The sequence below is a fragment of the Rhinatrema bivittatum genome, chromosome 19 (assembly GCF_901001135.1).
Source record: "Rhinatrema bivittatum chromosome 19, aRhiBiv1.1, whole genome shotgun sequence".
NCBI lineage: Eukaryota > Metazoa > Chordata > Amphibia > Gymnophiona > Rhinatrematidae > Rhinatrema > Rhinatrema bivittatum.
The window spans coordinates 31517105-31538326 of NC_042633.1; the positions used below are offsets into that span (position 1 = coordinate 31517105).

At 50.0% G+C, this 21222-nt stretch overlaps 2 protein-coding genes across 4 annotated transcripts; one reads left to right on the forward strand and one right to left on the reverse strand.

The window, feature by feature from the left end:
• Positions 1-1192: 1192 nt before the first annotated feature.
• On the reverse strand, positions 1193-9452 carry THAP7 (THAP domain containing 7). Of its 2 annotated transcripts, XM_029584656.1 has the most exons (5): positions 9406-9452; positions 6852-6931; positions 4845-5000; positions 2973-3104; positions 1193-2403 (listed from the first exon to the last, which is right to left on the reverse strand). In XM_029584656.1, exons 2-5 carry the CDS (start codon positions 6929-6931, stop codon positions 1749-1751), a joined length of 1023 nt encoding a protein of 340 aa, XP_029440516.1. In that variant the 5' UTR covers positions 9406-9452; the 3' UTR covers positions 1193-1748. The 2 variants fall into 2 exon arrangements, with proteins under 2 accessions (XP_029440516.1, XP_029440515.1); XM_029584655.1 differs by lacking the exon at positions 9406-9452 and having other exon boundaries at positions 6852-7060.
• Positions 9453-10144: 692 nt separating this feature from the next.
• ZBTB45 (zinc finger and BTB domain containing 45) lies at positions 10145-17679 on the forward strand. Of its 2 annotated transcripts, none has more exons than XM_029584618.1 (3): positions 10145-10189; positions 13938-15565; positions 15818-17679. In XM_029584618.1, the coding sequence occupies exons 2-3, from the start codon at positions 14011-14013 to the stop codon at positions 16069-16071; spliced, it is 1809 nt and encodes a 602-aa protein (XP_029440478.1). In that variant the 5' UTR covers positions 10145-10189; positions 13938-14010; the 3' UTR covers positions 16072-17679. The 2 variants fall into 2 exon arrangements, with proteins under 2 accessions (XP_029440478.1, XP_029440477.1); XM_029584617.1 differs by lacking the exon at positions 10145-10189 and adding an exon at positions 10427-10508.
• The last annotated feature ends 3543 nt before the right edge of the window (positions 17680-21222 follow it).

The following is a 21222-nucleotide window of genomic DNA, read 5'->3' on the forward strand; positions in this document are numbered from 1 at the left end:
AAATAAATAAATACCTATGGTCATTTTTTTGTTTTTATGTTCTTGATCTTTTATGTTTTTATCATGTATGATTTTTTTTAACCTGTAAACTGTTTTGACCAACAAATTTTATAAAAGCAGTATATAAGCAGTTTTAAATAAATAAATTTGAGACCTGGTGGAAGGAGGATAACCAATGGGACAGTGCTGTATCAGGTGGAAATTATATTGTAATGATAGGGAGGGCCATTTTATGTCTGGGATGGCATAGAGTCCAATAGGATAAGGATCCAGCAAAAGACTAAATGCACAGTAGAATGTATATGGGTAGAAATCCCATGTGTGTTGGGGAAAAGTATAGCAATAGGTGTATGCTACTATCCACCTGGCCAAAATGATAAGATGGATGAAAGGAAGCTAAGAGAAATCAGGGAAGCTAATCATTTTAGCAGTGAAATAATAATGGGAGATTTCAATGACCCCAATGTTGATTGGGAAATGTAACATCAAGACATACTAGAGATGTAAAGTTCCTGGCTGGAAAAAAAACAGCTGCTTCATGGAGCAATTGGTTCAGGGACAAGAGAGAGAGCTATTTTAGATCTAATTCTTAGCAGCATGCAGGATTTGGTGAGAGGTAATGGTGGTGGAGACAAAGTGCCACCCACCCACCAGGCTGATCCTCCCTATCATCACGATATAATTTTGTAGCCCGATAAAGCACTGTCCCATTAGTTATCTCTGAGATGCCAATTATGTCTATCACATCATTTACTGCTATACCCCAACTCTCCCATCTTACGTTTTAGACTTCTGGCATTGGCATACAGACATTTCAAAGAGGGGTTTTTGTTTGCATTAACAACCTGCTTAGACCAATTCAGTCTATGTGGAGAAATCAGGAATAAGATCCTTAGCAGTAAGGAAGTGAGGTACAAAGACAAGATAAGGTCAAGCTGGAAAGGAACACGGGCAGAGATAAGATGGGCCTGTAGGTCGCTGTCTGCCACCAAGTTGTTTCTAGTAATTTCCCAGGAGAAATAAAGCCCTGGAAGTATTTGAAAGCTCCCTCAACTTTGTAACTATCAAGGCTACTTCAATTGCTGCGTTGCTTTATTGTTCATCACCAGAGCATAAGGAACAGAGGAGTGAAAATGGCAGCTCAGTAACCCCTCCTCCCCCTCCCCACAACAAAACAGGAGTAGGCACTACAAAAGTAGCACATTCAGTTTATTTAAAAAATAAGGAGTGTATAATAAATAAAACCAGGGTCATAGGAGAAGCAGGAGTAAGAACAGGACTGAAAAACATGAACATCTGGAGCAAACCAAGCAGTACAAGCTTGAAGGAAAAGGCTATGTTTTGCAGGGGAATGTTTGAAGACCTCCCCTGCCGTTGCGTAGCAGTTGGCGTCAGTCCAGCTTTTCCTGCACGCTGAAGCAGCAGCACACAAACAAGAAAGAAAGCCCAACATGTCTGAACAAGGCTCTGCGCGATGTCTGCAGTGAACTGAAAAGCATCTAGCGTCTTGTGCTTCTCGCCGAGACGTAACTGTTGCTTTTGACAAAGGTGAGAGGAATTGAGGCCTCGACTCTTCTTGGAAAGGAACAGGGACCTCAGGGCCCATCTTCTACCATCTTATATCTTGTTGAAATTGGCAACATTCATTCAGTTAGTGTCCTCTCTGTCAAAACACCACGAAAGAGCCGATGCGACATCAGGTCAGAACTGGAGAAGTCTCTCTACAAAGGAGTTAACTCTGCCAGGCATCAGAGCGCCGTCACTTCAGAAGAGCAGGGGGACACGTAGTCGTTGATGAGCTCGAGCGCGAAGACCTGCAGGTGCTCCTTCAGCCGCTCCCGGACGTCAGTCTGGCCCCGCTTCTCCCGGGCCCGCTCCTGCTGCAGGGCATAGAAGCGCAGGCGGAGCCGCTGCTCTCGACGCTTGCAGGCCTGCAGCTGCCGCTGGGCCTTATCCAGGGCGTCCAGGGCTGCCTCAGCTCGTCGCTTCCACAGCAGCGCACTCCCCACGTGGTAGCTATGCTCGCTCTGAATGTAGGACCCCGGGGGCGGGGGCAGGCGCAGCATGTAGGTGGAAGGGGAGACGGGCCGCTGCGAGCGAGTTGCCGACGCAGCCTCGCTTTCCGCTGCTGGCGGTGGCTCTATGACGCAGTCCAAAGGGGGCCCGGCCTCTTGCCCGTTCTCGAGCGTAGTACTGGGGTGAGTGGCTGGCTCTACTGCTGTGGCTTCAGAGCCTTCAGCAGGCGCAGTATTGCCAAAAATGCGTTCACAGTCTTCGCAGAGGTTGTGTAAGTGGGAGATGTCAGTTGTACGGGGCGAGGCTCCCATGACGGCCTTGCCTCCGATGAATGCAGTGCTTGCGGGATCTGGGAGCTCGGGCATTTGCACTTGGAGCACGGCAGGTCTGTGAAAAACAATGCACAAAGACTGATCAGAAGTCATTTAATGCCCTTTCCGTTTCCCTCAATGCTCTCGCTCCTCACGTTTTGCCCGGCTGACTCATCAGATAGCCATTGGGCACAGCCTCTTTCCTGTTTCTTGCTCATCTGGCTCTCATCAATGATGGGGGCAGAAGCATGAGAAGCAACAAAAGCCTTGTGTTGTCACCAAATGGAAGAGGAGAACCAGAGCTGCACGCAGCGTCTAGGGATGGTGAAGGGACCCGGCTGCCAACCTGGCGGAGGAGGGTGCAGAGGCTGGAAAGTACCAGGTCAGTCCGATGCCCACCCCCTCAGAGGGGCCAGGACAAGGGGTACTGCAGCGGTCCCTTGCCTCACAAGCCCATAAGCTCTGTGCTGATCCCCTCCCTCCCCCGAGCAGGCAGGCCCACAAGCACTGCACTAGTGCCCTGCCATTCAGCACTGTGCCATGTTCTGCTCCCCACTGAAGAGGCAGGGCCAGGAGCACTGCCATTTTAATGCAGAGTGGCTAGAGCTGAGAGTCAGGCGGCTATAACCCTGCACAGCCATTCACCTTTTCCTTGTCCTGACTGCTCGGGCATCCTCCAGCACCAGATTCTGGGTTCTGGCCTTGGCTGCTGTCCGGGGCTTAACAAATGCATCAAAGATGGTGGGGACGGCAGTTTCCTTCAGTCTGTGATAGCCACTGTCAAAATAAAATAAAATAAAGAGTAGGCCGCCTGAGCCAGCTTTCCTTTCACAGAGCCCTTCCTGTATTAATGTGCCCTAAACATGAGAAAACACCAAGGTGGGGGGGGGGGGGGGCGATTTCACTGGCTCTCAGCCGGACTCCATATCCCTCCGATTCTCTCACTGTTCACCTGTGCAACGAGGGGGCCCCAAATCCAGAGCAAGCCCCCCCCCCCCCCCGAAACCTTTGTAAATGAAGCTGCCGTCTGTTAAATGGAGACAGAGCCGCTCCCTCCCCTCCGAAAACACACACACGCCCCCCCCCCACACCATACACACACACACACACACACACGTCCCTCCCTGCCATGCCTACTTTTTTTTTTATTTAACACAATTAAATATAACTGCACTTATTGACAACCTGGCTGTCCTTTGGCTGCTTGGCCCCTGAAACCTTAACGGAGGATCCCTCCCCTCCGAAGCACAACCTGTGCAGAGAGAGAGAGAGGGAATTGAATCAGGCTGACCAAGGCCTGCAGGCCTTAGAGGCCTCCATGTGAGACTTCTCCACCATGAGGCCCGCTCCCATGCGCACCGCCGCAAGCTAGACTGCACCACATGGCTGCCCGACCGAGCCGCCGAGACACTAACAGCAGCGGTGCACAGGAAACTTTCCGCCAGCACAATCAACTCCCACTCCCCTACCGACCCCGGCAGCCCCGGAGGTCGACCGCCCTGGCACTATCGTCCTGCGTCGCTACTCTTTTTTTTAAACTTAAACGACAAGCAAACAAAAGGGATACTTCCCTGAGAAAGACAGCAGGGGACAGGAAGGGACTTCAGGGTACAAAGAGGGAGCCAGTCTGCTGGCTAGCAGGGACCCCGGAGGTAGCGGGCCACAACAGCCAGGAGTATCCAAGCCCCTCGTTCGCCCGGCTCAACCTGAGGGCTGGCCCCACCAAGGAACCTGACACCTCGGGGAGCAGATCCAAATCTCCAAAACTCCAGAATCGGTCAGGACTGCAGGTTTTACACCTCTACCATCTGCTGGAGATAGAGAAATACTGAGGGACTGCAGGCGGCGCTCTCGTATATGTGGCAGTGCCTCAAAGGTTTTGTTCTCTGACTCCACCTGCTGGTGGGGATGCATAAAACCACTTGTCTGGACCGATGGGTATGTTCAGGAATGGAGTTTGTTTAAATTGTTACACAAGGGATTTCCATTATTTTTTTAAATAATTGCTGTTTCATTGGTAAACTTCTCAAATACCGGCACAGAAGCTGGTCGGCGATGACACACTAAGGGCCGGGGCAGCTGGACTGGTCAAGAGGTCCACTATATGTAACTGCTTTGTTCCTATGTCCTAGGGAGAAAGGGCTTCTGATGAAAGTAAATCCCATAGCTTTTCACTAGCTTGACGAAGAGCTGGAAGCCAAAATTTTCAAGTGAATGTTAACTTTGGTTTATGGGAGTTGTGGCTAAAAGTTGGTATAGATTGCTGAAACAGGAATCCAGGACCAAGGCCATCACGGACCTTTAACCCGCTTGCTAACGTCATTAGATCAGAAGCTGGTATTCGAGATGGCCACACGAAAAATCCCCTCTCTTGACCACGGGTAGTGTCATGAACTGGATGAGCGAACGGGCGGGTGGGCTCTGCTCTTATCTTGTATGATTCACCTGTTAAAATGCGACCGCACCAACACGGGACGCACACAAAGCGAGACACAGGTCGAGTTTAGTGACCCTCACCTGAGACCCACCACCTCAAAGCAGATCTTCTCAAAGTGCTTCGAACAGAAGTAGACGTACTCCGAGGAGGGGTCCCACACGCCTTCCCCGCTCGGGTCCGTCCGGCGACAGTTCTCAAGCCAGGCGATGCGACGTGGGTTGTCCTTCTTTGGCAACCTGCCAAATAAAAAAAAAAAAAAAAAAAATCACAAGAAAAACAGGAAAGGCCCCACCAGAAGCCCTGACCAATGGAATGCTCTTCTGCAATGGATGGACAACCATGACCCTGCAGCAAATTCCTCTCTCTGTATGGAGCTGGACTGATCTTCTAACATGTAATGCACTTCTACACGCAAGCTGCACCGATATCCCCTGCAGGAACGTGCACGGGCGAGACAAGCCAGTCCCGGAGTTACCCTGTCACATGCATGGTGATGCAATGCCAGTTGGGCTCCCTAAGAAAAGCAGGATGATTCCATCACCTTGCATGCAATGGGCGTAAAAGCCAGGGCTGGCTCAGCTTGCTTCCCTAGACATGGCACGCCATGTCTACGGATATGGAGCATTTCTGATGTCCCTTCACTTATTTCTCTCTTTACAATGCTTTTAAGCCACCAAGCACAGCCATGGCTATTCGAAGCAACCTACAAAATCACATAAACATAATAAGCAAACCAAACACAACAAACCACACTTAAAAATAACAGCATAACATTTAAAAAAGTAAATGCAAGTACAAATAACACATTTCAACCTCTTTTAGAAAAGCTTTAGGTCAGTGATCCTATGACTATCAGATGGTAAATTATTCCACATAGTGGGATCAATAATAGAAAAAGCTCGTTGGAAAGCAAACTTTAACCAGGACGAGGAAATGCACGTCCAGGTAAGTACTCTTGTACTTAATGTGCTTCCATATGCAGAGCAGCTTTGATGACCCTGCAGGAGCGCACTTCAATACCCAGAGCTTGGCCAATGTCCCTTCAGAACACGTGACAGCATCAGAAGTCAAGCTTCCACACGACGAGAACCTGATTCACCCATTGCACGAGCATGGGAAAAGGACCTTGATGAATCGAGCCTGTGTTGGCAATCTTCCAGCAGCACAGCGAACTGCAGAGTTAGGCACATCCTTTCAAGCCAACCTGATTTTCAAACCTATGGTCCGTGCACCAGTTGACTTTAAAAATCAGCCTGCTGTGCATGTAACTTTAGCAAAAGTGGGGGAAAAGATCTGCGTATAAACGGTATGCAGATTACGCGCACAACTGTTTTAATATTCAGGTTACGTGCGAGTAACAAACTGCAGTGGTCATGTTAGTCCATTTGGACCTGCAGAATTAAGGGCCAAACAAGTTGCAGGCAATATCTTTTTATTGGAGTAACTCCAGACATCCATGACTAAGCTTTTGAGAGAGTTAGCTTCTCAAGGGGAGGGCAGATGCTAGAGGGGATGAGATTGTAAAACTTTACAGTTGTAAGCCAAGAATTAAGGACAAGAATCAATCATAGGTTCAACAGAAAACATTACAGAGAAGACACTGACAGCTCAATAGGTGAATACCCCTCAAAGGAAGATCATTCCCCCTTAACAACCTCACAATCAAGGTGGGGTGGACGACTTTAGGACTGCAGAAGAAAGGAATCACCTACAATTTGTTTGTTCACCCTTAATTCTACGGGTTACATGCATAAGCTCTTGAAGGCCGCCCCTTGCTCCCAGATATGTGGCATAAGTTATGGATGCATATTGAAACTAGGAGCACATTTTTAGGCAGCTGAAATTCTACAATCAAACGTATGCACGCCTCACCCAACATGCCTAAGCTTTTGAAAATGTACCCTTGGAAGGGTCTTTAAACCAATGGCGTTTCCGGTACTGGCCAGAGGCTCCAGCGATTATTTACATTAAGAGTCTCCGTGTCAGTCGGCAGAAGGGACACTGGAAGGCAAGTGGGAGACATGGAGGAGGCCCAGTCTCGACGCGGCTGTGAGGTGGGGGACCCCCGGGGGGGGCTCGCCGCTTACCTGTGGAAGGAAATGCCACGGTTTCTCGTCTCGCGGGTGTCGCGGGTCGTGCAGCCAATCGCCGAGCAGTGGCGCGGCATCTGCAAGCAAGGGAGAGGTGAGAAAAGCGGTTTGCATCCCCAAGTCATATCTAAAGTGCGGCAACGGCTCTCTCAGCCCACGGAGCTTACAAGGGTTTCGGGGGCTGAAGGTGCAGGGAAAGACTAAAGTTATGGCTTGCTCCCCCCCCCCCCCCCCCCCTTCTCTCCAGAACCCACTCTCCTCTTCGGGGTTCCTCCCAGCGCGATCTCTGGGGAGTTCTCACCTCCCTCCTACGCTCTTTGATGTTCCCTACTGTACGCAGCACTGTACACAAGAGACAGGCCCTTCTCTGTAGAGTAAAGGATCTATTCTAATCTAATCTAATGGTCTGGGGTAGGGGTGGTTAACTCCAGTCCTTGAGTCACAAAACAGGCCAGGTTTTCAGGATATCAACAACGAATATGCATGAAATAGATTTGTATAAGGGTGAAAGGGGATAGACTCAGGAGTAATCTTAGGAAATATTTCTTTACAGAGAAGGTAGTGGATGCAAGGAACAGTTTCCCAGTGGAGATGGTGGAGACAAAAATAGTATCTGAATCCAAGAAAGCATGGGATAAATACAGGGGATTCTCTGAGGGAGTAACCGGAATTGTAAAGCTAAATTAGATGGGTGGATGGGGAGAGTAGATAGGTCATAGGGTCTTTTTCTACAATCAAGTTTATATGTTCCAATATGAGCAAAGAATTGTGGTTGCAGGTTAGTTGACTTGGAGATGTAGAATTAAAGGTCAACAATCAAGTTATAGGCAATACCTTTTTACTGGACTAACAATTCATCTGTGACTAACTTTTAAGAGTCACATTGCTTCATCAAGTCGGGGAAGAAATAGTGGTCACCTCGCTCTTAGGCTGCCTGCATATGCCATGACAGCTAAGGAAAGGGGAATACCAGAGGTGATGAGGCAGTAGCATTTTAACCCCTGCCCTTTGTATGGACTGGTTACCTACCATTTGATTTAGATGGAATGTAATGTAAATGCAGTTGGAGTATGCCTTTCGGCTGAACTTGCAGAATATCCACAATGCATATGCATGAGATAAGACTTACATGGCTTACCTCCCTCATATGCTAATCTAGGTCATGGATATTTATTTATTATTTATTTATTTAACGTCTCTTATATACCGATAGCCGTTTGCACATCGTATCGGTTCACAAAGAACAAAAAACTTATGGGCAGCGCCCTTACAAATAACAATACAAATAACCGGGGGAGGAGGCAATGCAAATTAATAGGTCAATAAATAGGGAGAAACTATAAATATAACATACATAAAACTATATACAAAGCATCAGTCGTCATCAAATACGTCAAGGCATAAATCGGTGGTCGTGGGCATTCTTGGTCGAAGTCGTGGAGCATACTTAATCGTAGGTTGCTGAATAATTATGAATTGGATGGTGTCAGGGGGTAGGCTTGCTGGAAAAGCCAGGTTTTCAATTTTTTTTTTAACTTGGGGGTGTAGGACTCCATGCGTATGTCATAGGGCAATGAGTTCCATACTGTGGGTCCGGCAAGGGAGAAGGCTCTGCTTATGGTGGAGGATAGTTTGAGAGATTTGATGGGTTGTGTGCGTAAGGTTCCTTGCAGGGCAGGGCGGGTGGGTCTGTTGGAGGTACGTGGGAGAAGGGGGGGGGTTGATCCAATTGAGATTGGATATTTATTGTGTATATCCTGTTTGTGGCTCTTGAGGACAAACATTGACCACCCAAGACCTTTGCCCTGCTTGCCCACCCGTTGCAAAGGCCCTGGATAAGAACATAAGAAATTGCCATGCTGGGTCAGACCAGGATCTACCTTACTGGTTAAAAAAAAAAAAAAGGAAGCCAATTGCTTGCTTGATGCGGCGGTTACCACCCTTAACCATTAAGCCTTATGCTCAACTTTGATGCAACTGCAACATTACTATCTGCATCGATGGCAGGAAACTTGAATCAAACAGTTACCAACAAGGGCCCTGAAACTGGTGGTTGGTGAAACAGATACGTGTGGGAGCTTGCTGGGCAGACTGGATGGGCCAATTGGTCTTTTTCTGCTGTCTTTTCTATGTTTCAATTGTCAACACCATGGCCAGTTCTAGATTACCCCTTCCCCTGTGTATCTTTGACACGTGTGGTTTGTTTGTTTCTAGAGAAAATATCGCTATCAGCGCAGTAGATCTAAAGGAAGGAACTAAAAAAACAGGACCTGGTTGTCTTTTTAACAGAGTGAAGTGGCAATACTACCGTGTTTCTCCGACAATAAACCCTACTCCAAAAATAAACCCTAGCTTTTAAGTGGACGCGCGGTTCCACCCCAAGACGAGCCAGACACCCCCCAAGACTTACCGAAAGTCCCGGGGGGGTGTCGAAACCCGGGGAGGGCAGACGGGAGGTTGTAACAAAATAAAACAAAAAAACCCCCAAACCCAACCCTTCAAATTTACTTCATTACACCACTCCCACCCTCCCGACCCCCCCAAAACTTGCCGAAATTCCCTGGTGGTCCAGCGGGGGTCCCGGGAGCGATCTCCCGCTCTCAGGCCGTCGGCTGCCAGTAATCAAAATGGCGCCGATGGCCCTTTGCCCTTTCCATGTGACAGGCTATCGGTGCCATTGGCCGGCCGCTGTCACATGGTAGGAGCAATGGACGGCCCATCCATTGCTCCTACCATGTGACAGCGGCCGGCCAATGGCACCGATAGCCTGTCACATGGAAAGGGCAAAGGACCATTGGCCGGCCTCTGTCACATGGTAGGGACAATGGACGAATGGACGGACCATTGCTCCTACCATGTGACAGCGGCCGGCCAATGGCACCGATAGTGTGTCACATGGAAAGGGCAAAGGACCATTGGCCGGCCTCTGTCACATGGTAGGGGCAATGGACGAATGGATGGCCCATTGCTCCTACCATGTGACAGAGACCGGCCAATAGCCCCGATAGCCTGTCACATGGAAGGGCAAAGGACCATTGGCCGGTCTCTGTCACATGGTGGGAGCAATGGGCCGTCCATTGCTCATACCATGTGACAGAGGCCGGCCAATGGCACCGATAGCCTGTCACATGGAAAGGGCAAAGGACCATTGGCCGTCCTCTGTCACATGGTAGGAACAATGGACGGCCCATTGCTCCTACCATGTGACAGAGGCCGGCCAATGGCACCGATAGCTGTCATATGGAAAGGGCAAAGGGCCATCGGCGCCATTTTAATTACTGGCAGCCGACGGCCCGAGAGTGGGAGATCGCTCCTGGGACCCCCAGGGAATTTCGGCAAGTTTTGGGGGGGTCGGGAGGGTGCGTAATGAAGTAGATTTGAAGGGTTGGGGGTGGGTTTGGGTTATAAGATCTCTCTTATTTTCGAAGAAACACGGTAAGTCATCTTTATGACTGTGGCTTGATTACGCCGCTTTAAGAAATCGGGGCGGGGAGGGAGATACCATGGTAACCAGGCGCAGGCTCCGCCCCTCGTCCCGGACCGGCGCTGCCCGCCTAAGCTCTGCGCGCTGACGTCGCGCGCCGGCGAGCCTGCGGGGAGATGAGTGAGAGAGAAAAAGAAGAGGGGACCGAGAACCGGGGAGGGAGCGCGTAGGTGAGAGTGACAGGAGTTCGCAACGCGCGACAGGCCCCGAGTATGCGAGGTTGAGGGTGGCGCGCGCGGGCGCGCGCTGGTTGACAGCACTGAGGGGCGCGGGGCCTGAGGGGGTGGGCGCGGGGTGTGAGGGTTACAGGTGGCCAGTGGTGTGTACAGCGTGTGATAGCGCTCCAAGTGGAGGGTGTGAGAATTACAGTGGAGTGCACGGGGTTTGAGAGTGATGGGGGTGTGCAGGATGTGACAGTGACGATGGCACTAAGGACTGATGGGGATGGGTGACAGGGGCATGTGGTGTGTGACAATAACAACTCAGGGCATGAGGGTGATCGGCTTCTGACATCGGGGCTTACCCTACTGGATATGGGGGTAGATCTCCTGCGAGTGAGGAGTGGAAAGGAGGGGGGAGGCCCTCCAAGATTGACAACCTGTTGTGGGGGGTGCCCTGACCTGACCATCTGTCACTGGCCTTCCTGCTGTACTGCTGATGTCTCTGGCAGGCAGGCCTCAGCAGCTCCTGTCCCACCAGTGCTCTCGAGACATAGTACCGCTGCCCGATATCATGTTCTGTGGTGGCCTAGGGTCATCACCACCATTAATCTCCCCTTCCCTCCCTCCAAGGATGGTCCAGTCTGACAGTGACGGAGAGGCATATGCATCGCATATCTTAGGCAGGTACATAATGTGACAGTGTGATCAGGGCATGTGACAGGGATAGGGATGCACAGTCAGTACGAGGAATGGTGCTGATGGTGCATGGCCTATGACGATGATGGAGATGCACAGCGTGTGAGAGTGATGGTGTTGCATGGCATGTGACAGTGACTGGACCATGTGAAACTCGACAGTGAGGAGGACCTGCAGCAGTGGCTAGAGAGCATGGTGCATTGGCAGTGATGTGAGTGGTGAGAGGGGGTGTGTGGCCTGCATCGGTGAGTGCATCATGTAGAGTGTGACAGTGAGGGGAGCAGATGCATTAAGTGAGATTGTGACATTGGCGGGAGGGTATAGCTTCACGCTTTGATAACAATGTACACATATAGAGGCCAATATTCAAATAAGTTGATCTCCTTAATTTAGGCCCCTAAGTTTTCAGCTGAAAATTCACCTGAATTTAGAACCTAAAATGTAGCTTCTAAATTTAGGCCTTCTATTCATTTACCTAGATTAAAGACTATAAATTAGGTGCCTAGTAATGAAAAGCAGTCCTAAACTCCTAACTTTGTTTCCCTGCCCTTGCTCCAGCACTGTAGCCACCCACTATTTAGGGGCCCAGCCCTAATAAATTTTCAAAAGAACCAATATAGGCGCATTGACCTCATGCTGAGAGCACGGGACTGTCTGGGTGTGCGTATGAGAGAGCACAAGATGCAGGTGTGAGGCTCCGTGCTGGCCCTGCGTCTGCTGTTCTTCAGTCCCTTCTTCTGTCAGAGTTAAAGCCACTGATAGCTAGAGAGCCGTGTGGCGACAGCAAGCTGCCAACTCTTCTCTTAAACTCTTTTTAGCGTTTGGTGCTGTCACTACTCTATGTAGAACCCTTGCGTGCTCTAGGAATGAATCACACTAAATGTCATTTCCTTTTGCGTTACGCCAGTAGAATCACACATGCTCTCTTTCGTCATGATATGTGATCTATCCATGCGGTTGATTTGCTAAATATTCTTTGAGATGAAAGCCTTGTGCTGTTATCTGGTCATTGCCAGACAGTTATGACGTTCCGTCCACATGCAGACTTGCCCATCGCTGGTCTGCTGAGCTTTTTGAGACCTCATGGGTCCCTTGTTCTGCTGTGACAGAGTTGCCTGCAGAGGGTGTTGAAAAGTACTAGAAGAGGTCGCTTGGCCTGCAAAGAAGCCAGGTTCCTCCAGGACCCATATGGCTTCTAAAACTATGGATGAAGCTGCAGAGACTTCTCTGCAGTCCGGCAGCCCCCATGCATAGAACCACAGGGACGCTGCCATGGATTCTGTGGCTGAAACTGCAAGGACATCACCAAAGGTTGGGGCTACAGGGACAGTGCAGCAAGCAGCAGGTCGGCAGCTTTCTGAAGGGACCAGGGAAAGGCAGCTCTGTGGACAGAGGCACAGGGACATTGCAGCAGGAAGACGACTGTGTGGCTGGAGCCACAGGGATGGCACCATAGGAAGTCAGCTCTGTGCATGGATTTGCAGGGACATGGCCTCAGTACTGCTGTTCTGTATATACAGTACTTATGTGTTAGTGCTTTAGTTTAAAAACTATGTTTGCTTGTTTATGTAACCTTTGCTCTGACTGGTTAAGGGTGTGAAACTGAGGGAGTTCTGACTTTACTGTGAGAGAATTCCCTGATTTTTAGACAGCAGCGCATAGCTAAGGCTGCAGCTCCTATTATTATGAGACCCCACTAAGGTTGCCAACTTGCAGACTAGTTAAAAAGCAGCCACATGCCTTTCCCTGCCCTCCCATTAGCAATAGCCCCTCTTCCCCAGCCTCTCTAACCAACTCTCCCTCCCTCTCCTTTGTCCTGGGGCTGGGCTGAGGCTGGATCTTGCTAGAAGCAGCAGCGTGTAAAGATGGCAGGGCCAGGAACTGAATCGGTGCCTGGACCTCCAGGGCCTGAATTCCGTACAGGAGGTGGGCCCTGGGAGCAAAGGAGCACACACGCTGGTTCAATTTTTTGCCCCAGCATCTTTATACCTTGCTACTGCCAAGCACGGTCAGGATTGGTCCTGTTTAAGTAAGACAGGGCCCATGGAGCAGGGGAGAGGAAAGGAGAGGCCGGGACTCTCTGGCTCTCACATTGACTGGTTTAAAGGTCCTCCAGGCTTCTCCTGGAATTCTGGCTGCTTGGCAACCCTAGACAACACACAAAGCAGTGTCTTGTCACTTGGTTCAATTGAGTATTCAAAGCAGATCTTAATCCCTCTGTGACACAGTTCATTGTCTCTCTTTCAACCTCTAGTAAGAGGTCGATTCTTAAAGTTGAACAAGAGTTTAGTCAGCGTGATCTGGGGCAGAATTTTTGGGTTTTTTTTAAAGAGAGCTGCTGTTTCCAACATTTTAGCTTCTTATGGAGGTAATGTGTCCCAATGGGTTAAGCTTAGCGATGATTACAACGTTTACTTCCAGAAATATTCTTTAAAAATCCACAGTACTACGCTGCTTGGCAAGCAATATTAGAGCTGTTGGTTGCTTGGCTCGGCCTATGTCCAGTACGCGGGGGGGGGGGGCAGGCAGGCAGGCACATTACAGAGAGTACAATCGAGGGATGGAGATCAGAAGTAGATTATGCGGGTGGTTTATGCTGGATTGGCACACAGATTACAGAGGATGGATATTGGGGTTCTTTGCTACCTAAGCAGTGTTAAGAACAGTGATTGGTCAAGCAGGATACAAGATGGCTGTTGCCTAGATAAAATGCTTACAGTCATTTTTATTCCTGTTTTCTAGAAAGCAGTGTCAAGCTTGCTGCCTCAGGAGCCTACCCCCAGCCTGGGGCTGTGCCTACAACGGCAGAAGAACCATGTCTGAAGCCGTGCATTACATCCACCTGCAGAACTTCAGCAAGTCTCTCCTGGAGACCCTGAACGCCCAGCGTCTGGGAGGCCACTTCTGTGATGTCACTGTTCACATCCACGATGCCACGCTGCGGGCTCACCGCTGTGTGCTAGCTGCTGGCAGCCCCTTCTTCCACGACAAGCTGCTGCTGGGCTACTCTGAGATCGAAGTGCCCCCTGTAGTGCCTACTCAGGTGGTTCAGCAGCTGGTGGAGTTTATGTACAGCGGCTCCTTGGTGGTGGCCCAGTCAGAGGCCCTACAGATCCTCACTGCTGCCAGCATCCTCCAGATCAAGACTGTCATTGACGAGTGCACGCAGATCATATCGCAGAGCCGGGCCACCAAGAACCTGGCGTCCAGCACCTGTGTGCTCTCCTCCAGCAGGTCTTCTGCCAACAAAGCCCAGGAGCCACAGAAGGAAGCCGAGGGCTCATCTGCTGCATCCCTGCGAGACTCAGGCAGCGCCCCGACTGCCTCCAGGTCCAGTGAGCTGGAGAACGATGCCCCGAAGGTGCTCTGTGCCTCTGAGGTCCGCTACAAGTTGAGGGACCTGCTTTCCTCCCAGCAAAGGCAGCTGGTGGAGGTGAGGGAACGGCTTCTGGCGGAAGGTGAAGTGGCAGGGGATGGGGAAGGCATGGTGTCCGCTTACCTACTGCAGTCGGAGGCTCCCCAGAGCTGCCATAGCCGCAAACAGCGCCAGCCCGTCAGGCTCCAGCTGACTGACCCCCTGCCGGTCATCATCAAGGATGAGGAGGAGGAGGAGGAAGAAGAGGAGGAGGAGGAGCAGAAGGGAGGTGACAGGGAGAAGCAGGGCTGCTACAGTGAGTGTGGAGGGCCCCCCTTCTCTAGCTGTGATGAGAGTGAGAAAATCCATGGGCCTGACAGTAGCCTGGGCCAGACCCGTAACCCCGCGGCCAGCAGGAAGGACAGCAGCGGGCAGCTAGAGTTCACCCCAGAAGGGCAGGACTTTTTCACCAATCAGGATGTCTTCTCCGAGACATTTATCCCCCCCTGGCAGAGTGAGGAGAACCTTCAGCAAGGCACCCGGGAGATGGCGCTGGAGGGCGAGGAGAAGTTCCATGCAGATTGCAGCCTGGAGGCCCCGGGCCTTCGGAACCTGACGGCCGTCGCTGGTGGCGATTTCAAACCCGCCCCCGCCGCCACCTTCAGCTCCCGCGTCGCCGAGACCAGGGTCATTCCCTTCGTCGCGCCTGGCGTCCAGCGTGAGCTCAAGATCACTGCCGCCGCCGGAGGCCCGTCCAGCATCTTCCAGTTTCACCTGACTCACACCAGCCAGAACCAGAGCCAGGCAGGCCAGACTTTCTATAGCGTGCAGCCGGAGAACGCGGCGGGGGTGGTCCAGATGAGCTCCAATCTAGTGGCGGTGGGCTCCCTGCAGAATGACCCAGCCCAGCGACCCGGGCCTTCCCGCAGCTCTGAGCCCTCCTACGAGTGCACTCACTGTCAGAAGACCTTCAGCTCCAGGAAGAACTACACCAAGCACATGTTCATCCACTCAGGTAAGCGGCCAGCTCTGCATAAAAGAAACTCCTTCCCAAAGCTGAGGGCAGGTGGGGATAATCATTTCCAAAGCAGATTCTCCAACGTGTGTGTGTGTGGGGGGGGGGGGGGAGTCTGCATTGCTGCTACCTGTACTGTGGATAAATGACCGATTGCCATTTGTAGAACATCTTTAAAAGGTACAAAAATCACAATGGAGGAAAAAAAGAAGTGTTTATGGGGATTGTTTGGTTTTTTTGTATGCTCTCTAGGAGAGAAGCCTCACCAGTGCAGCATCTGCTGGCGCTCTTTTTCCCTGCGAGATTACCTGCTGAAGCACATGGTGACGCACACAGGGGTCCGGGCCTTCCAGTGCTCCATCTGCTGCAAGCGCTTCACGCAGAAGAGCTCGCTCAACGTCCACATGCGCACCCACCGGCCCGAACGCTTTCAGTGCTGCATCTGCAACAAGTACTTCTCCCACCGCACGCTGCTGGAGAGGCACATTGCCACGCACACGGCGTGAGGGGCTCCCTTGGACTGAGAGGAAAAAAAAAAAAAAAAGAGTCAAGCTGCTGGGGGGAGGGGCTCAGAGGCCTGGCAGCTGCACCGCCTCTTCTGAAAACCGCCAGTGGCGGGGAGACGAGTGGGTCTGGCAGAGAAGACTTAAACCCTACTCCCAGGGTGGTTCAGCTTATCTCACACGTACAAAAGACAAACTCATAGCCGTCTTAGCCTTCCATACTGCTCCGCCATGTTTTAAGATAAATGTTTAAACTGCCACTCTCCCTCCCCCAGTTGCATGAAGTTGTTCCCACGGTGGCTGTGATAATACACACATTCGAGTAATGCTGCTCTTCAGCGCTAGACTGCATGACAATTTGATCTGCTGTATTTCTGCTTCTCTCACACACACACCTCTTTGTGCAACACCTTGCCCCAGGGATACACTACAAAACGCTGTGCCTGGGGCTTGCTTTATTACAGGTAGGCAGCTCTCGCTGTTGCATTTCTAGGCTGAGCAGAGTCTTCGCTGCTGCCACAGCTGTGTGCGCCGCCCTGCTGCCCGTTTTACTGGTGAACATACAAAAGCTAGCCGAAGAGACTTGTCCCTTTTCCTTGTCCTCCTGGGATGTGCCTCCCAAAAGGAGCCCTTTACGCTCTCTTTTTTACTCTGCAGCAATTGAAGAGAGGCGGGTGACGAACCCGCAAGCTGCCTCTCGCGGGTGGGCTGCCTCGCCACCTCTTTTCAGAAGCTCCCCCCCCTCTCTGCCTGGGAGTTTCACTTTCTTACATGCACACTCCTTGTGCAGCCCCTCTGTGTAATAATATCGAAGGAAGAGGGCTTCTCTCCTTCCACCACCCCTTAAGATCTTGGGGCTGGCCCACCACAGCTTGACTTTTGGCTCTCTCTCTGCTAGAATTCTGGTCCCGGTATCTGTCGCCCGCGCGGAGGAAACATGAGTTGACCAAGGCTTACAAGTGGGGGAGGGGGCTGGCCCATGAAAGCCTGCAACGGTGCTTGCACGGTAGTTCCAGCTTTCTTCAGTTCATTTTTCTTGGCTGAGACTTGGGTTGGTTTTCTTCCCGTGGGCCCATAGATTGCTGAGATGTGCCCTTGGTTTGGCTTCAGTTCTTCTGGCTGTTGTGCCAGAACCCCCTATTAGTGGCCTGCTTAGGTTTTTAGCATTTCAGTTTTTATCTTATTTTTTTTGTTCTTGTTATTATTATTATTATAATTCAGACAATAGAACCAAAGATATATATCTTCCCAAATGCAGATTTTAAATCCTTTTGAAGTTCCAAGAGAGGGAAAGTTGAGAGTTTAGGAGCTATAGGGTTTTGCAAAGCTGCCACTGAAGGAAGAGGTTGTTAGTTATCAGAAATTCTCCAGCTCTGGGCCCAGATTACCACAGACCGGTGGCTATTCCTTAGAGTTTGCCTGTCTGAACTCAGACGTTTTTATGGTTTCTCTTTATCTTCCCTTTCTGTGCAAGAGGCGTTTTGGGTTGCGCTCACTCACCTGCAAGCCATTGGAGCAGTAGTTTCCATGCCTCTGGCACAATGGAATCAGTGTCTGTATTCCATCTATTAAGTGGGTTTCAAAAAAAAAAAAAAAACCACACCCTATTTTGATGAGGGTTCCTCACTTCAGAATAGGGGTCTCACCTTTCAATTATACAGACCTCTAGATCTGCTTTAATAGAGCCACTGGGTGGCTCAGAGACTAAACTCTTGCCTGAGTGGGTTATGCACCTTGGGCAGCAGATGGAGACAGAGCAAAAGCTGATGTCACGGCCATATAGTCCCACCTCGACATCAGCCCACCAGTATTCTCTGGAATAGCCAAACTGTGGACAAAACTGATTGTACCTAAACATTACTATTAACAATCCACCATTCAGGCTTCCCAACCAACAAAAACACTGAGCTCAGCGAAAAGAAGGAACATATCTAGTACACTAAGGGCTAGAGAATCCATTTACGAGTTTTCACTGAAGGGCAGGAATCATTCTCTGCATAACTCGTCCAAAGAAAGGCTAACCTCAAATGTAAACATCGGCAGCCGAGGGCGGGGCTGAGATTGGCCTGGCCTTACTAGAGGAAAGGAAATCATCAAGTAGTAATGTCCTCCTGCCTCAAGCGTTTGGGCAGATCAGTCTTCAGGAGTGGGATGTACCAAAGCTAATCTCAAAAAGGGGGAGGCTGCCAGCAGTCCAATCAATAACGCCTATGCAAATACAGCATCCTCCCTAGCCCTAACATCCAAACGGAAATGCTTGAAGAAGGTGTGCAAAGATGATCACGTCATCGCTCGGCAAATTTCAGTAGGCGACAAATGAAGCTCCGCCCTTGATATCACCTGAACCTTCATGGAGTGCGGTTTAATCTGTTTCAGCAAGGGAACCTCAGCCACATAGGCTGCTGTAATGACCTCCTTAAGCCAGCTGGCTAGCGTTGCCCGTGTCACTGGTGCTCAGTTTACCTCAGCCATGGAGCACAAACAGACTCTCAGACTTCTGAACAGCTTTAGTCATCTCCAAGTACCACAGTAAACAACGCTTGACGTCCAAGGATCACAAAAGACTGTACTCGGCTTCATCTGTCCCTGTCCAAGGCAGGCAGGGAAATGGACTGATTCAAATGAAACTCCAAAACCACTTTTGGCAAAAAAGGAGGGCAGAGTCAGAGAGAGAAAAGGCTCATGGCAGGAAGGAGCCTGCAGCTCAGAGTCCCGACATGCCAAACAGTTTTTCCTCGTAGCAGTCTTCAAGGTAAGCAGCTGCAAGGAAAGAGTCTGCAGCGGTCAGTCGGGACGACAAGAATTCAAGGAGCAAGTGATGGTTCCACAGAGGCACCAGAAGCTGCAACGATGCTAACTCCCTGCAAGAAAACGGGAAGACAAAGGCCCACCACAAGCCAGGGCTGCAACTTGAACCTTCAGTGCGTTAAGAGCCAAGCAAGCTGTTCTGTAAAAATTCCAAAATTAAAGGAACATCCATCTTGAGCGGTTGAGTACCTCGCGCCCAACACCAGGCCTCAAAAACCCAGCAAACTAACAGCCTGGAGAAGTAGAAAATTTCCAGGCCCGACCGAATGGAAATTACAGCAGGCGAATAACCCCGCTTTAACCACCAAACCGTAAAACGGAATTGACTCAGATCCTCGTGCGGAATGGGCTCCTGACGTAACAGATCTGTCTGAGACTGTATTCTGAGGGTAAAGTCTACCAGAAGTTTCTGGAGATCGGCATACCACGGACTTCGAGCCCAATCTGGAGCCACTAAAAAAGGCTGGTGTTGGAATGACTTGCAGTCTTCTGGACCAGCCTGCCTATCAAAGGCCAGCGTGGTCACGCCTGAATGAGAGCGTCTATGCCTATGGCTTTTGGGTCCCGCCTGCGACAAGCAGCTGTTGTGTTTGTGGCATAGTGTGGAGCCTTAGTCACAGTGGAGATGACTCCTCCCATGGGGAGGAGCCCTGTGGGGAACCACAGCGATAGGCTAAACTCAGATAGCAGACACTTGTAGGTAGAAAGCTTTATTGTACTGCTGTAGATAGATGGTATGAAGCAGGAAGGAAAGGCACTGAAGTCCGCAAGCTGCCAATACGTTCAGACAGTCTCAGATGTAGAAGCCTCACCCAGATGTTCAAGATAGATAGGAACCCGCAGTGTGGGCAAGGCCGAGCCTGGTGGGTGGAGTTGGAGCACCGGATCGTAGAAGTACTCACAGGAGCGTAGTGCAGACGTCTTCCTGGCAATGGAGATGGGGGGACCGAAGGTCCGTGGTGCAGCATACACAGACTGGTAAGCCCTCGAGGAGCGACTACCTGATAATCCAGAAGATCCTGAAATAGAGAGCGAGAGAGATCCCCGAGGAGCGGTTGTCTAGTTAGTAGAAACCCCGAAGGGTAGCGAGGTATCTAAGTGTGCAAGACTAGAAGATTGGGTGTCCATATGGCAGATGAAATAGAATATGGACACATGCAAGGTGATGCATATAGGGAAAATAACCCATGCTATCGCTATATGATGGTAGGTTCCATTTTAGGAGTTGTCACCCAGGAAAAAGATCAATGCATTATACTTGATATTGCATTGAAATTGTTGGCTCAGTGTCCTGTGGCGGTCAAAAAAAGCAAACAATGTTAGGAATTAGGAAGAGAATGTCATAATGCCTCTGCATCGCTCAATGGTTAAACCACACCTTGAATACTGTGTGCAGTTCTGGTCACTACATCTCAAAAAAGATATAGTTGCACTGGAGAAGGTACAGAGAAGGGCAACCAAAATGATAAAGAGGATGGAACAGCTCCCCTATGAGGAAAGGCTGAAGAGGTTAGGGCTGTTCAGCTTGGAGAAGAGGGGGGAAATGATAGAGGTCTACAAAATCATGAAAGGACTTGAATGGGTAAATATGAAATGGTTATTTACTCTTTCAGATAATACAAGGACTTGAAGTTAGCATGTAGCCCATTTAAAACAAATCAGAGAACATTGTTTTTCATTCAACGTACAATTAAGCTTTGGCATTCTTGCCAGAGGATATGGTTAAGGCAGCTAGCATAGCTGGGTTTAAAAAAAAAAAAGGTTTGGATAAGTTCCTAGAGGAGAAGTCCATAAACTGCTATCAATCAATATGGAATATCCACTGCTTGTTGCTGGCATTGGTAGCATGGGATCTATTTAATGTTTGGGTACTTGCCAGGTACTTTGAAGACAGGGTACTGGGCTTGATGGACCCTTGGTCTGACCCAGTATGGCATGTCTTATGGAGCCTCCTTTTTAAGTGATGGTGAAGGACAAATACCAACCTCTTAGGGTTGGAGAGTACATTGTCAAGCTTGTTTGGGGTTTTTTTTTTGCAGGAAACTTGGTCAGCTGGCCAGTCTGGTTGGTAACCAGAGCAGTTTGGTTGACAATCCTCAGTTTGGTGCTGGTTCTTCAAAAATCAAGCAGTCTGATTTTTGTTGGACATTACCCTCTAAATTCAAACCTAAGTTGGTACAAAAAGCTTTAGCCAGAAAAAAAAAATTCTATTTATAATGATCTGCACCAAAGGACTAACCACAATTTTCAATAAATCAACTGGTATGAACGGACTGAAAATAGCGAGTTCATTTCAAGAATTTGTTCCGACTGCAATGGCAGCCATCCATGGTAATCACCACTAGC